Raw genomic sequence first — 17,435 nt, forward strand, 5'->3', positions numbered from 1 at the left:
ATTATAAACACAATTTTTGCTCATTTCAATTGGAGTCCTAAACCATTATTTACTTTTTTTAAAAAAAATACATTTTCGAGTCTTAACGTCTGTTACATCATAGATATATACAGCAAGTAAGCTGCTACTGTATCATGTGATGTTAGATTGATTGTAGCTATTGATTTATACGCCGTTGAAAGTATGACGATTACTTCTTTTAATGCCCATATCAATGGAGTGTCCATATTTTGTGGTGTTTGGTCCGTGGTTGTTGACGTTTGTTTATTTTTTCCCAAGTTCTGGTGCATGTGACAAAAAGAATACAAATAATATTTGGTTTATAAGTTTGAAATGACAAATATGATGTGTTTTGAATTGTTTACTTGATTTTTTCCATTACTGTTTAGCGAGACAGAAGCAAAAAAACTTTGAATACTTGTATGTTTAAAATGTTGCTTATTGTTCATGTTTATTATGAAGTCCCATTAAACATCAAAGAAGAGTATATCGCACAAATGACTTAATCTCATCAGTAAACATTATATGACAAACTCACAATATATGCTATGTAAGGTATTCGTAAACAAATGAATATTCATTATTTTGAAGTGTTAGTATTTGAGGTCAAATCCAATACGAATAGTTTATTATTCGTATTTGAAAATTCGAATGTTCGCACAGGCATACTGAAAAGGTTTTAGTTTTATAACATTGAAATTGACTTGTTTCAGTAAATAGAAGTTAATAACATATTTGTTCAAGTTTAATGTTTGTCTTTTTAATATGGATAAAAATAATTCTGGGATAATAAAAATAGTTGTACAGAAGTTTCATTAAAAGGTTATGTAAGAGTCCTGAAATTGGTTCAGATTTTGTAGACATTCTGTATCTTACAGTGTTATTTTCACCAAGAAGTCACTGTTAAACATGCAGGAAGGGAAATGGAGGTAATTTTTATAAGGGCAATTTATTGACATGTCAGCTGCTAATGATTAAATTTATGCTAGCATTTTAAGTATATACATGCCGTAAATGTGTTAATCTATTTCTACTAGTTTGTTTGTATACTTATTAAAGAAAATCTGACTGCTTAGTTTTGTGGTTGCATTTTCCAAGTTATGTTAATAAATTATTATATTTTTATAGCCATTGAAACCACAAGATCAAAATGGGCCTGGTATACACTACAAGATATTTTGGAGAAGAAAAGATAATGAAATTGAATTTAAGACACTTGTTCTGAAGGAGTATGGAAATATTGGCCTGTTTGTGGTCCACATTCAACATGAATTTTACTACACCAAATATGATGTCAAAGTTCAGGTAATTGAAAGCATGGTTAAATAATCAAATTTGACCTATGGTTAAATAATTAAATATTGATTGTCACAGACATAAAATTTGTTTAAAGACTGGAGAAGTAGTATGAAGAATAAACTAAGGTCAACTACTTTGATTAAATTAGAGTTTGATCAAATGATATACCCTGATCTTAACCTTATAAACTTTTTACCACTACTTATGAATGTTTAATATGACATGTACTATTATCACAGTGTTTGGTTTAATTTGCAGGCAATAAATGAAGTCTCAAGTGGTCCAGAATCTGAAATTGTTACGATTTACAGTGCAGAAGATATGCCCCAGGTGGCACCTGTTCAAGTGGCTGCTTTGTCGTACAATTCAACAGCTTTAAATGTGAGCTGGTTGCCCATAGATCAGACAAGGGAAAAGATACGAGGAAAACTTATTGGTCACAGGGTGAGTACTCTCATTCATAGGAAAAGTTCCATAGGTTAAAGGGGTTTTGAAGAAATACCTTTTAAAATGGCATTGCAGTTATCTTTTGATATCATGTACTCCACTAACCTACCCATAAAGTTACAGCTATAACATTAGTAGATTATTCCAGCTTTTTAAAAATCATTTTTTGTAATTTTTGATGAGGAAACTGACCTATAATTCTTCATTTTGATGTTTGATGGGTCAGATCACTCGCCTCACACCAAGGCATATCCCAATTTGATTCCCAGCAGGGTCAAACCAGAAGTTTTTAGAAGTTAACATGATGCATGGCAGAAATTGCAGTGATTTGGTTGGTTTTCTCTTATATTTCTTATTTCCCTCACCATTGCAGTCTGTTACTGCTCTCTCCCACTGTTTCAGCTGGGTCATTCCACATCAACTTACCAAATTTTGTAAATGGCTCAGGCTCGACCCTCTTCCATTTGATTTAAACATTGACAGAATGCTGTGCATAATTTTAATGGCTAACTCAAATGGTTATGGCACCAAAGCCCAGCCTGTGTGTGGCTGTGGGCAACACAAAAGTGATTCACGTCAATTCTGTCTGGTTTGACGTCCTACAGCTGTGCACTTAATAGGGGTTTACAAAAACTTTTTTTTTCAGTTTGAATCAAAGTCGAAGATTTAACTTAGATTTACAAAAATCATGCAACTGCAATTTAAGGTCTTAGTTATATAACCAAAATGGTTGTAGTGCAAGGATTTAGTTTATTAGTAACTTTTTGAGTTGTAGGCAATTTTTTTTTTCAAGTTTTCAAATTTCTACCCTGCAACAAGTTGTTAGATATTGTGACTGTTAATTTGTATACATGTATTATAATTTTTGCTATGTAATCTTGAATAACTAATGTCTAACAAGAGGATTCACCAGGAGGACCTGAGATGAGCCGTCCACCATTTTGAATTGTTTCGTCATGGGGGCCATCTTGGATGACTTTGACCTTGATCCCAGATGCCATCTTGGTTTCTGCCATATTGGATTCTGAGATTCTGACATGGATTCTGACATCATGCCCACCATCTTGGATGTCCTTGACTACAGCCAGTTTGGATTTGGCCATTTTGAATTATGTCTCAGCCACGATCTTGGAATCTAGAACATTTTGCCATTCTGAATTGTGTCACAACCACCGTCTTGGATTCCGCCATCTGGGATGATGTCACATCCCCATTGTGTTTTCTAGAACCTTCTGATATTTGATTTTCTATAACTTTCCACTATATTGGATTCTGCCTTCTTAGATTAAGTAATGTACACCATATTGAAAGTCCGTAACTATCCAAACAAATCTGAAAAATTAAAAAATGTAAAAAAAAATAATTTTGCATCCACCATGTTGTCGGCCATTTTGGCCGCTGTATTTAAAATCTGTAATCATAAACCTAAAAATTCCAAAAATCACGAAAAAAAAATTACTTGCTACTATACCGATTGATTTGACCGATTCCTGTCCTTGGTTTGATGCTTTGTTGATGAAAGAAGTAAAATTTAGTTTAAAGTTATATACATATATTTTATTAAATTTCACTGCAATTTAACATTTTACCATAAAAATCAAAACCCCAGGTTGCAGAAATTAAAAACAAACACACATTTTTACATACATTATTTATTACATAAAGTTTTCTCTGCTACAAGTACTATCAAGCAAATGACTAAATTCTTTAACATTTCTTTATATCTTCAGTATTCCTGCAGTGTGAAGAGAGTCCTTTGCATGTCTTTTCACTTTATCAGGTCTACTAATTCGTACACTGCATTTTTCGCACACACGAGAATTTTATATTTCATTAAAAGAACAGTGGTACTTTGCACTAGATATGTTTATTAATGTCTTGCCACAGAAGATGCAGACTTTGGAAATACTGAACACCAACTAATCTCAGGAAACATTCTGAAGAGAGCCAATGTGCACTGCACCACAGCTAGAGAAGGACTGAGGGTCCCATTGTCTGGGCCTCACTTATATACCCATGGTTGCTGGTATAAAATGAAAGTTAAAGTAGTGAATATATTAATTGTTTGTGTATAGTTAAATAATATTTTAAGAGGTTAAGTTGAAAGTACATTAAGTCTCTAGAAATAAAACAGATAAAATAAAATTTTACACATTTATTTAAAAAGTACACAAATTACGCATACATGTTAAGGCATTAAGTGTTTTTACAACAAGAGTTTTTTTTACACTGCACTGACTGCCTTGTCGACTCCAGTTCCAAGTGTTTCGCTGGCCTCAGGGTCAGAAACACAGGTATCAGACTGGTCATGCTCTGATATACTCTCAGCGATGACTATTTCAGTTGACATGGACAGCAACATCTGTGACTACAGCTGCGACATGATGTTTGACTCGGTGCTTGTTGGAACATGATCACTTACAGAACAATAACGAGAAGTGTGTTTTCTCTGTCAGTTAGGCATCTACGTAGATGTATCGCAGGTCGTAACAGGTGCTACAGTTCGTTATATGAAATAAAAAGATTTTCTTCCTTTTTCATTTGAGAGTTTTATTGTCCAAAAGACGAAATAACTGAATCCAATCACTTTCAATATTTTGTTCATTCATTCAACACGTATATCCGCCTGTCGAGAAATGCTCGCAGCTCGGCCGATGAAAATTAAAGAAAACAAACGTAGCTTAAGTCCTTCAGTAACATCTTACTGTAAGTACACGAGATCAGTGCGGCCTCATAAACAGGGCCGCACCCAGCGAAACCGAATTTCGCCCTGAGCCAAATGCCGACGAAGGTGGTCACAATTTCTAATTAGAATGGCAGAATGAAAATATAAAAACAATTAGGTTAACTTAAAACTTGACATGGCTCTGACCACCAACGTTAAATTTTCCATCCTGCAATTCTCCTACATATTTGGCGAGAAGCCACCAACGCGCCCTCGTTGTGAAGCGATCGACAGACGACTGGTGAAATCATGACAGTGTGTCCTTCACGCAGGGAGGGCAGTCACATGACCTCACCGACCAATCACACACACGCTTCATTCACACTACAAATCACAAGCCAATAAGAATATGCGACATACATTGAAAACACTTTTATATCCATAAAGCCAGGGACTTTACCTTCTCTTTCTCTCTCCCACACCGTGAGACAGCAGTTATCACTTAGTTCCCACGACCAGTGGGGAATCCCAGCTTTTGTCTCTCTCTTACTGGGGAATCACTGTTTCTTTCTCACTTGCACTTACAGGCCTCTTATGCCTCTCTCTTTTTACACATCACCCCAGACACAGTCCCTTGTTCTAGAATCATTATGCAACATCTGCATTCTAATAAAACATAATATATAATTATAATACAATATTCAAATTTAAATAAATAATAGAAACAACTCATTACACATAATATTAGGTAAATATAAGTAGCAAAACAAAGTTGAAAGGATGACAGAAGAAACATGATTATTAAATGATTATAAATTCAGAATAAAATATACTGGCAACCTAACCCCTTCTTAGTAACACTTTTATTAGTAGAAAAGGCTTGTATACTGCAAAGCTACACAGGTTGGAACAAGTCTTGACCTGTACAGTTTGGTGTTGCATGTACAAATGAAACCACTATTTCTTCGATGCTAGCTGGAAGGATCTTGTGTGTTCTCATGTGTTAGATGGCACATTGTCGAGGTTCACAGCAATCTATCAGCTGCTGAGAGTGTTTGTAGGACAGAGGAATGAGCGAAATTCACCAGTGCTGAGCACTTTCATAGTAGGTTTCTGTATATGTTCGTAAATATTCAGCATCCCAGTAACTGTACTCGGCACTGCTGAAGCTAGGTCATAAGCTCACATACACTTTGGTAGGATGAAACGAAAATATCTTCTTGCAGGTCGAATTACAACTGGAGGCACAAACTGTTGCATGCTTTTATACATCCAGGAACAGTGAAGTCTCAAACAAGTCTACTCACACTCGGAAAACCATTTTCGCGTTAACTGAAAGTTGTGCCAAGCGCACGTGAGGTTGCTCGCTTTACATACACTGGCATGATGTGCCATCTCCTCTTGGAGCCATCACATGCACATGCCTCCGTGTTGAAGAACCACTCCATGCAGCTATTTTTGCTTATGTGTTTAGGGCAGCCAGTGCATGGAATGGCATTGAGGCATGGTGCAGGATGACACAGGATGTGCAGAAAGTCCATGTTACAGGATGTGTCATGCTTACCAACCAATACAAAGTCAATGGGAACTTGCTTGGGTGCCATCAGATTCCAACATTGGGTTGCTGTGAGATCTGAAGCCTCATATGTTGGTTATTTGCACAATAAGACCACTCGGCTTTGTGCAAACCCACAATTCGGCTTCTCTCAATTTCTCATTGTTTTTCTAATCATTTACACAATCATCACTTGTATGCACAAGTATGAAATAATGTTAAACTTGGACTTTTTTTGTTGTCAGACAGTGTATAAATACATAAAATGGGAGACAAGTTGAGATTAACTGTTGTCATAATACTACGAAAAAACTCAGAAGTAATTAAGTCAGTAAACAACAAAATTGATTCAAAATAGTTAATAATTGAATGCACAGTGGAAGAAATTAATATTGAAAACAGCAAACAATTTTGAAAAACACAATGATAGTACAAAGGAACAACTCAGCAAAAAACTTGACACAAAGAGAGCACTGGTAAAAATTTGCAATGTTTTGAAACTACAGTTTGTTCCTTTCCTCATGAAAACGTGCTGATTAGTTGTTGTTTTCAACCCTCTCCCTTTATGACCAATGACAAACAAGCATCCTCCAGATTGGTTGTGTAGTTGTTTCTCTGTGCTATTGGCTGAGCCTGGAGTTAATACCCAAGTGATGTGAAGCCCACCAAATCCCATCATTTAGGTCTTTGTATGGATAAAACCCTTCCTGTATCTTTCACTTTTAGTATTTAGTTGATATAAGTGAAATGACAACATTTTGTAGCTATTATCTGTATGATTATTATTGCTTTTGAGATAAACTGCTTCAAAACGTTTCCCCTTAACTTAAAAATATAGAAAAGTCCTAATATTTGTACTGAAACCATTATGTTTATGAATTGTTGTAGTTGAAGTACTGGAGGAAAGATAGTCGTGAAGAAGAGGCTACTTATTACTTGAGCCGAAGCACACGTTCATGGGCAGTTATTGTCGGTCTGCAGCCAGATACATATTATTATGTAAAAGTTATGGCATACAATTCTGCCGGAGAGGGTCCTGAAAGTGAACGGTATCTTGGTAAGTATGGACTTTAAATTAAAACATGACTTAAAATGGCTTAACTGTAGAGAATGTGTTTAACTTGGTTACAGTGGTTGTAGCTATTAATGTTAAATATCGGTAGCTACTGTTATAATGTCACAATATCACAATAAGTTGAATTCGTTTTATGAACAAGAATGCATTCTAAATTAATATTGATCATTCTTGTAAGTGGGTATGGGTAGTAAAGTAAATACAAAAATAATTTTTTTTTGTGTGGGTGTAGTGCCAATTTTTGTGCATTTTAAATAAAATTATCGGATTTTATATAAAAATTATGAGTGTCAGATTTTAGCCAGTCTTTTGTGATCTGATTTTTTTAATCCATGCATAATTTTTTTTTTATTTAAATGAGAGGGAAAACAAGGGGCATAATCTTTTATAAGCACTTAGTATATGATTACTGTTTTTTCATTGATTAGTTATTGGCAAGGAATTTTTCTAAGTTTCACATGTTGTTTCAATGCTTAATGAGAATTATATGGTGGATTTCGTTGTCAAGCCAAAAGTAATGTGAAATACATTAACTTAATATTTTAAAACTTTTCATCCTACTGACATTTTTATATTGGTACTTCTTGAAACTTACAAAGTAATAGAGAAGTTCTTGTTCATAGTGGTCATATTACTCCACAGATGTGCTAGCATCTGCACGCATAAACACACATATTCAGTGCGCACATACATACACAGGCTCACACAAAATTCTCTTAGTGGTGTTAGTGTAAAGTTTCACTGTAATAACCTTAAAGGGGCTAAAAATATTACTTGTTAAAGTGAAGTTTTTGATAATGAAGGAAAGTTTTCCATGAACTGTTATTTAATAGACTAAATTCCTTAATAGGTGGCTAAAACAACTGTCAAATATGTTGAAAATAAAAAATGAAATCACTCCATTAACCCAATATATTTAAATGCTATTTTAAATATAGATGGTTAGTAATTTATTTTAGGGTAGGATTACATTCATTACTACAAAATAATACTTGGCATAGAAATAATAGCTAGAATTGATTTTACTAGTTATACTTTACCCTAGCTGTGCAATGACGTCTTGATTTAGAGGCTGTAAATGTTAATGGTGCATATGAAAGTAAGCTAAAGAAAATCAAGCTCGTGTTGCTGGAAATTTATTATATATGATTGCAAGTATTTAGAACTCAAACAAAGGTGAAGTTTTTAGTGCTTCAATTGTTACTTAAATAAACATACAGCACACAAATCGCCAGTGCACTAGCATTGCAACTGGCCTGAAAACAGTCAAAACAAACACCACAGTTTTGGTAGGTTATAGAAATTATTTATTTAAACAAAAATGGTAATCTGGCATTATTGTATGTCTGGCCACATAAATACTGTTCTTTAGCATGGATATTTTACGAACCATCCAAAAATTGAATTAAAATATTTCTTAGTGTTGAAAATTTTTTACAGTAGAATGTACTGTTTTTTTTTTACCATAACCAAATTAATGGTTTGTTGTTGGGAAGTATTAATAAAATTGAAATTCTTTAACATGGTGCTTTGCTTTACAATTTTTTTTGTAGCTTTTGAGGTCTTTAATTTCGACTACCAAGTGTTTTAAGTATTAAAGGAATTCTAGTAGAAAATACTTTGGGGATAAAAGTGTGTGTGTGTGTGCGTTTGTTATTTATTTATAGTAGAAGGCTGATTAACACATCCTGATGTACTTCAGATTGAGGTACAATGCTGTGATGATTGTATCCTCTGCCTATGAAAAGTAACCAAGTATTTAGGAAATATCTTTTCAGCATTTTTAGTAGTATGCAGAGGTTTTATTTTATATAGACACTTCTCCCTTTATCGGATGGTGGCCTATGGTTGATTGGGCCAGGTAGGAATCATTAGTTTGTTTATGGGTGTCAAGATTAACAGTTGTTTGCATTTCATTTATTTGAGTTTCAGTAAGCTTCTCTAAAAAGCGAGACCAGTGTCCTACCACTGTATCACCTTGCTCTTTAATTTTTTAATTTGGCTTACTGTGCAGGTGATTAGCTGAAAATAATTGTGGGAAAGGGAAACGCCCAATTACTATTTGATTTTGACACCTACTGCCTGGTTAGGGAGATAAGTGGAAGATGGGAACTTTAAGGGCCTCGCCCCTTGGAGGAGATACCGCGCTAGAAACACCACAGCGAGCATTGTACTTATCTTCCCGCCTCACTAACACAAATTCCTCAGTGATAAGGTGTGCACATTTATTACCCAGATATCAGTTAGCGTAAAAAAATAAGATATGGGAAAGTGTGCTAACTTGTTGCAAGCACGAGATGCAGTTGGAATCTTAAGGTATGATGTAACTACGTGGCATGCAGACAGGCGATAGGGTCATTACCTGTTGAGAGTTTCTCCAAGTGGAGGCTCCGGGGTTGCTGCTGATACACGTTGGAATAATAGATGTTAAATCTGATATGATGTTTAAAAATGCACACATACATACTGCTCCTGTACAGACATGATCACAACCACTACGGGCCGAGGCTCGTCAGCATATGCTGGGTTGAAGAAAGTATTTGGCATATGGGTGCTTAGTGTGCCAGTGCAGAAAGTGTGAGGAACATGTAGTTAATCCCCTGGAACATTTGTGACATGGTTAGTAGAATTTCAAATAACTGTAGCACATTATAATACATAAATGGCTTAAATACAATAAGCCAAGATGAAGGATGGTTAAGTTTTCTACTGCATGGTTATCACAAAAAAGGCTGCATATTTTTGAACCAAGTTGTATAAAAGTCTACTGAGGCACCTTGTGGTGAATTACAGAATCAAGCCAGTGATCAACTAGGCTAGTCAGATACTCATTTTCTTGACTGTGTTAAATATAGATAATGACATTTGTACTGTGTATCCTGTACTGTATTCTTTTTATTATATCGCATGTAATATTCCTTTTGCAAGAAATATTATCGTGTATAAAGTCAGTATATTTTTATGATATTTTTACTACTCTAGACTTTTTAAACACAACACAACTAAGCCTACGCTCCCCAAAGAAAAACTAAAATATCTTTACATTATTTACCAACCAAAAAACAACCAAATTTATTCAAGCTAAAATAATTTAGCCTTAATTTATTTACCTTGAAATCGTCATTCTCAAATTATCTATACTATTTGAGCTTGACTTTTTAGACTAAGTAATGTGTTGTTTTTAATTATAATGTATCTTAAATAGTCTTACTGTATATATTTATTTATCTTAAGCAGTATGTTTTGTTAATTATATTTGTTTAAATTAAGTTTATAGACCATTTTATATAAATTTTGAATCCATATTATTAAGAGACAACTAAAAATTAAATGTAAAAAAGATGCATTTTTTTTTGTGTTTTGTACATAAAACTTGCTTGTATACATATTATTTTAGCAAATTAAAAATCAGGCTGAGAATTATTTGTAAGAATTTATTTTCTCTTATATGTTTGCTTCCACGTATGTTTTGCACTTTTGCCATTTATTATCATTATAAATCTTGTTTAATCATTTACATCACTAAAAAAAAAATCAGTTAAAGGTTGATTACCAATGTCAGTTTCTTTGTGTTTTTGCAGAGCGAACATACAGAAAAGCTCCTCAGAATCCACCATCATCTGTTCACGTAATAGGTGTTGATCCTTCAACAGTAAGGGTTGTGTGGCGGTATGTTGCCCCAAGTTTGGAAGAGGAACCTCTTATTGGTTATAAGGTATCAATTTCATATTTCTTAACATTTTATTGGAGGATTGGTAGTTGTTTTCTGGTGTGATTACTTCATTAACCCTTTATTCAGCAGTTTAGTACCTATCTTTACTTAATGAATTGTTTTTTGATCACCAATAACATTTAAAACTTACAGTAAAATCCCAACTATTGTGTAGCAACCTGTATCTTTGATTCTGTTGTCCTAAACTTATTATCCATATGTCATCTGAGGTGTGGGAAAAAACAGCTACTGTATTGTGAAGTTAAAGTTCAAACAATCTGCAAAACTCCCACCCAGGGGTGCAGAAAATGTACAGGGACCAATATTTCCCCAGAACACCATAATTTTATTCAAAATTTCCCCTAAAACTGCGTAAATTTTCGTGTACGGTAATGGACAATTAAATTATGTTTAAAATTATGTACCGTCATTAAAATTTGAGTTTTGTTACATATTTTACACTTAATTTCATTATGAAAAATACATTAAAACATGCACTGTTTTCTTAAGTCAATCATCTCCGAGAAATGGCAGCCTTCCTCTCTCTTTGTGAAGTTTGTCAATCAACTTCGAAGTGTTGTACACCTTGAGACGAGATGCTGAAGAAAATCGTGTAAAATGGTACTTTCCACCATGGAAATGCCTGTCCAAAGATTCTTTTAACAGCTGTGAAGCCTTGTGAACTGGAGGTCCATTCCAAGAAATAAAGACTTCATGGAACAGAGTGTCAAAATGAATATTCCGATTATGGAGGTGGTTCCCAATAACTGATCCTACTGATTCACAAACTGCTTCACTACATATTTTCATACAGTTCTCAAGCAGATAAATTATTTCAGGAATGTGAGCAAACACATCAGGGTTAGTAAATGCTTCTTTTATTACTGTGTTGTCCTGAACGATTAATTTTGGTTTCTGATTTTCTTCTAAAGAATCGACGTTTTTGAAAAATGGTGTGTTTAAAAGGTTGTTTCTCAAACTATTAAGTTGAGAAAAAAGAACCTCACTGTCTAGCTTGCATCCTCTGTTTTCATAGACCCATGCAACAAGAGTTTCTAGAGATTCCTTAATTGTAGGCACAGCTGATGTATCTGGAGGGCATGTCAAGTATTTGCTGCTAAAACATTTCCTCATATTTTCTACTATTGGTGGTTCAGTAATTCTAAGTGCAAGTTTTTCAAGAAGTGTTACACAAAAAGTTGCTAATTTTGTTCTGGAAAGTTTGAAACTCTTCATTTGATGCTTCGTCCTCCTGATGCGAAGTCTGGGAACGGCTTGATCTAAGACAGTCTGGATTAACCAACAGACAGTCTTGATATACATGGCATTTTAAAGAGTCAATTTCCTTTACAAGAGATGGAAAGTTTTTTTCAGTTATGCACCCTTGTTTCAGTTCCATTACCATGTCATTGTGTTTATCATGCAATTGTAATAATCAAAGATTGTCCAAATGCAAGTGTTTACATTCTGAGAAGTACAGCTGAATTCTGTTACAAGCTCCAATATATCAATAGTCCCAAGCAGTTGATATATAAAACTAGGACTGGAAAAATTATTCAGTTCCAATGAGTAATCCTTGGCTTGAGTATTGTTGCCTTTCTTGATGCATTCAGTGCGCTTCTTTTGTAAGTCTATAAAAAACAACTTGAAGTATTTTTTGAATGTTTGATAAACTCTTAATTCACTCTGAACAAAACAAGTTTCCTGGAATGATTTTGGATTCAAAACAGCCACTTGTAATTTATCTGCTAAAGCAATTATTTCTTCATAGCCAATACCCCAATTGTAGTGTTTCATTAAATGACCTACAGTTTGAGCTTGATTGTTGAGCCATGATAATGACTGAACTTTACGAACATCATTTAAAACACACTCTAGCCTATGGGCTAAGTCCCACATAGGAAGAAAGAAGTCATGATGGGCATCTTTACAAAGGCTTACTAATTTTTTGTCCACACCAAGATCGAAATATTGGCCATCAAATGCCATTCCATTAAGTTGTTCACTCAACTTAATTTTAAAGTTTTCAAGGGCACACTGCAGTTTTTCAACTAGAACAACACCTTTGTGTGAGGTACCACATGGTGAGATATCAATCACGATGCATGTCTGAACACCCTCTACAAGTGTAACCAAACATGTTATCTGGTATGTTCGGTGTAGTTTGGTGATTTTGTCCGCTGTAACTGACACAAGGGGAAGATGATTTGTCACTGGATTTTTTGTACTTAAAAAGTCACATATTTTTGCATTCATAGTAAAGAATATATTTTTCCTGTATTCCCTGAAAAATTCGGTGGAATGATTAAGTTCATCAACATCAGCATCATTTAGAACATTTAAACTCAATAAACGTTCAAAAAACTTGCCACCCTTTCCTTCTTTGATTGCACTGTAAGCACTCCTGGCAACTATAAGTCCCACCTTTTCGTGTTCTTTGTTCACCTTCACATTCATTTTTTCTGTTGTTTCAGAAAACTTTACACACCACTTATGTGCATTTGATTCTAAATGATCAATGATGTGGGTCTTCATATTTCGAAACTCAGTACTCTGAGTTGGTTGCATCAACTGTTTTTCACTTGGAAGAGTAAAAATACCAAAACTGCTGGTTTTTAGAATAGCTACTTCCTTAGGAATACATTTATAATGTTCTACACATGGAGAACATTGAATTGTTGTTGTACCGCCGACTAAACAAGGCATAATTTGACAAATTTCTGGAACTGTTTTGCAAACTCTAAGTAACTTAATTTTTGTTTCAAATGCTTCATTATCGAGTGTTAACGTTGGAATGACTCGGGCCTTCGTCACAGATTTATTTGGTTTCAATAATACATCAACTTTGTTAGTAAGGCTAGACAATGTTTGGAAAATAGTCGCTAACTGCTGATCTCGGCAGAGTTTTTTTCGTCAACAGCATCATTGTCATCTTGTGTGCGAGACGAAACTGGTGATTCCCGACTCAGTGTTTCCTCAATTTGAATGACAGACGAGTCTTCTAATTTTCTTACTTTGTTTGAAGGTTCACAGCTACTATTACAGGGGAAATCATTTTCAGTCATATTAATGGTACAAAGTTCTACAGCATCGCCGGTTTTGTTTGTTACAAATGTGGAAATACTACTTTGGTCTTTAGTTCTAGGTTTTTCATTGGGATGTTTACTATAAACGTGCTTTGTGAGCTTATCGCGTCTCCCTCGCCAGTCACAAAATGCACAGTTTACGTCTTGTTTACTTTTGAAAGTATACATTGTTTTCCTTGAAGAAATTCACAACATAGGCCTACATTAAGAATCGGGTCGCGGCAAACAACACACAGTGTAGGCCTAATCACAGAGCGAGTAATATACTGCAAAATATCTCCACATTTTTCAAATTACTTCGAAAAAACAACAAAACAACTGATTTTACCGTAATGATACGCCAGATACGTCTTTATCTCGAAAAATCGTTAGACAGTTGTTACTTGTTACGGAACTATTATCGATCTCTAAAGCGAATGTCGAGAATATCAAATCGAAATCTCTTGCTTGCATCGTAGCGTCACCGCTCTCTTTTCTCGCACATGTACTAAAGATGCAAGCTGCTAGTTTTTTTTGACCATTCATTACTAGGTAGCTAAAACTGTTTATATATCGGTCACAGAGAAAAGTATTTAAGATTTTACGAAATTTTAATCTCAGAATAAATCCCGGGTGAAATGTATTCTACCGTTGCATTTCACACAGGCAACGATTGTGCGTAGTAACTTTTTTTTATCTACGTGTGTGACAATCAACCAGACAAAACCGAGCGTTGTACACGTAATAAAAATAAATAAAAATACAACCTCGGATATATTAATTATTAAACAAGTCAGTGGTAACAAAGATTACCAGACAAACTAATAAGAAGCAAACTAAACACACGCAATACGCTGTTCTATAAAGCGATAAAATAAACGGTAGGTTATGTACGTTTGTTTATAAGACCGGGTTGGAATCGAGGGACCTAAAGTTTATGTAGTCATGAAAGTGTAATGATTAGATATATTTATTATATGGTAAAACTAGGACTGTACTGACGGGTAGTGTGTGATAACACGACCTGAGTGTTCAGCAATAATTTTGCATGTAATGTAAACATGTTCCAGTGTTTTTTCTCAACAAATATTTCCCCCAAGGTGCCCTGATTTCCCCCGAACATTGTTCGCGCGATCGGACATATTCTGCACCCCTGCTCCCACCTAATCTTCATGAGTAGAGATGATGAAAAATAGCATTTAAAAAGCTACTTTATAGTATTTATTTTTTGTTCTGTAGCATTTATTAGCGTTTATAATTTTTTTAAGTCCTGTAGTATGCGTTGTTCAAAAAATGCTTTTTAAAAATATAGGAATATAATATAATAATACTGACATAGTAATTACATATAGTAATAAACTAATAAAGAATTGAATCAAAATACAAATAGCAAATACAGCTACATGGGACAATCAATCATACAAATTGTTGTTTCTGATCACTAGTAACACAACATACTGTAGCAGAGAAATTTGACACACTAAAAAAATTACACATGTTCATGACAATTCATTATTAAATTAAAGCATTGAACATGTTTCAATGGTATTCCCGGTCATCCTTGTCCTCCTGTCAGTGACAATGAGGGCAATAACAATGAACGCGGGTGGTTTGTTGTGACACACAGCAGGAGGAGGGAGGAGAGGCGGAGGGTGGCTTGTTGAATGATGGACGGCGAGGGGTGGGAGAGACTTTTTTTTTGCTCGTAAGGAATATGAGGGGGGAAGGGAAGTTTGAGGGTGGCATGTTGAATAATGGAAGGTGAGGGGTGGGTGAGACTTTCTTTTGCTCGTAAGTAATGCGAGGGGGGAAGGGAAGTTTGTTTTACAGTTACCGGGTAGTGTTTATGAGGAAAATAACAAGTTATACAGCTGACTTCAAACAGAAAGGTGTGAAGTATGCCGAATGAAACGGAAAAAATGTGGCGGCGAGAAAATAAGATACGGCAGTAACTAATGTCAAGTACTGACTGGTGCAGCCAAACATAATCCAGAAGGCTCCGAAAGATTTCGAAGGATGAAACGAGGAAAATATCCAGAAATAGAAGCGGCCGTGTCCGTGAGTGACAGGCAAAGAGATACGGTACGTACAGTAATTTATTGTACATCTCGCCCGGGACACGAGTTGTGTTTACAGCACTTTAGTGCAGACTGTACTGGTTGGCCTTGACAACTTCCGCTGGCTTATCGCTGCACGCGCGCAAACACACACACACACACACACACACACACACAGAGAGAGCTGCCTAGTGCCTTGCCGGTTGCAGCTTCTTGGAAACAAAACATGTGCTCTGACGGAAAAAAATCCAGTAACTCAAAATAACACAATGGTTATTTAGTAGGTATGTAGCGCAATTTCGCAAGTTGGTTAGTTTATCACATTTTATCGCTGGTAAACGGGTTTGTCGCATTTATTTGCGGCTATATCGTTAAAACGATTTTTCATCATCTCTATTCATGAGGCATAACAGGTATGGCTGATGCTGGAAGAGCCAAATTTGGAGTCTTCTGCATATACCTTTTAATGTTTTAATTGAATATTGGGCTTCAGTGGCTAGAATCTGTATGTGTTAATTTCAGGATTTAATAATTATCATAAAAAAGATGTAGAATTATGTAGAAAACCATTCACTTGCCATGCATGTGGTAACAAAATTACATATCAAAAGAAAAAGATTTGAGTTTTGTCATTCCTAGTTAAAAGTTCTAATCATGTCATCCAAGTTAAAATTTAAAAGTTCAAATCCCCAGGAGGAGAAACGAGAAAGGGCTGTGTTCAAGCGAAACCAAAGAAATGGCTTGTGAGAGTCACACATTTTATTATCTGTAAATATATGGTTAACAAAGACAAACAGATAAATCTCGAGCACTCAATTGGTCGTGTGCACATGTTCTTTGTTTCTTGACTTGTTCAAGGACATACACAGAATGTGCCTATCAACAAAAACATTTTGATTATTACTAACAAGTCGTACATCAGCTTTAATATATAGTGAAATCTTATTATTCTGAAAAATCAACAAAGTGAATAATTATGTTTAAAATATTTATTGCCTCCAATATTTACAATAGCAAGACTGGAATAAAAAAAAACTTGCATATATTAAATGAGACTAAGCCAAGCGAGTAATATTTTAAGAATAAAATATCTGAGGCAAACAAATGTTCAAATCACTTGAGGACAAAACTGAAACAACTGTTTAGAATATTATAACATCCTCAAACATTTCGTTTTCATATACAATACCTCAAACACAAATATTTTCCCCCAAAACCTCTACCAACTTCAAATGAACCCCTCGAGTATGTGGGTGAAATATGGCCGGCCACTCGCCTTAAGAGTTCGTGGGGCGTCCTGTCCCAGGCTCGCTCATCGAGTCGTCTCTTCCACCAGGACATCTGCCAACTAGTACTCTCTTGCCCCAACAGCACTCGAGCCAGACTTCGATGCTGTACTTCCAAACAGGAACAATGAATTGCCCCAATGTCTCCGACTCAGCGACGCGAAAAACAGGCCCCGGCCTGTTGGGAAGAGGGGGAGGGAGAAGGGGGGGGGGAGATAGAAGTTATGGGCAAGGACTAGCAACCACAACAAATTAGTAGTCCTTTTGAAGTCAT

At 35.2% G+C, this 17,435-nt stretch overlaps 1 protein-coding gene across 2 annotated transcripts in view; it reads left to right on the plus strand.

The window, feature by feature from the left end:
* Window positions 1-17,435, plus strand: part of LOC134529487 (contactin) — a 137,935-nt gene that overhangs the window by 107,519 nt on the left and 12,981 nt on the right. For both annotated transcript variants that reach the window (XM_063363626.1, XM_063363625.1), the window contains 4 exons: window positions 1,129-1,305; window positions 1,558-1,743; window positions 6,855-7,023; window positions 10,623-10,756. In XM_063363626.1, the coding sequence (XP_063219696.1) occupies window positions 1,129-1,305; window positions 1,558-1,743; window positions 6,855-7,023; window positions 10,623-10,756 (666 nt within the window). The remainder of the gene's footprint in view (window positions 1-1,128; window positions 1,306-1,557; window positions 1,744-6,854; window positions 7,024-10,622; window positions 10,757-17,435) is intronic.

Source organism: Bacillus rossius, chromosome 2 (genome assembly GCF_032445375.1).
Source record: "Bacillus rossius redtenbacheri isolate Brsri chromosome 2, Brsri_v3, whole genome shotgun sequence".
NCBI lineage: Eukaryota > Metazoa > Arthropoda > Insecta > Phasmatodea > Bacillidae > Bacillus > Bacillus rossius.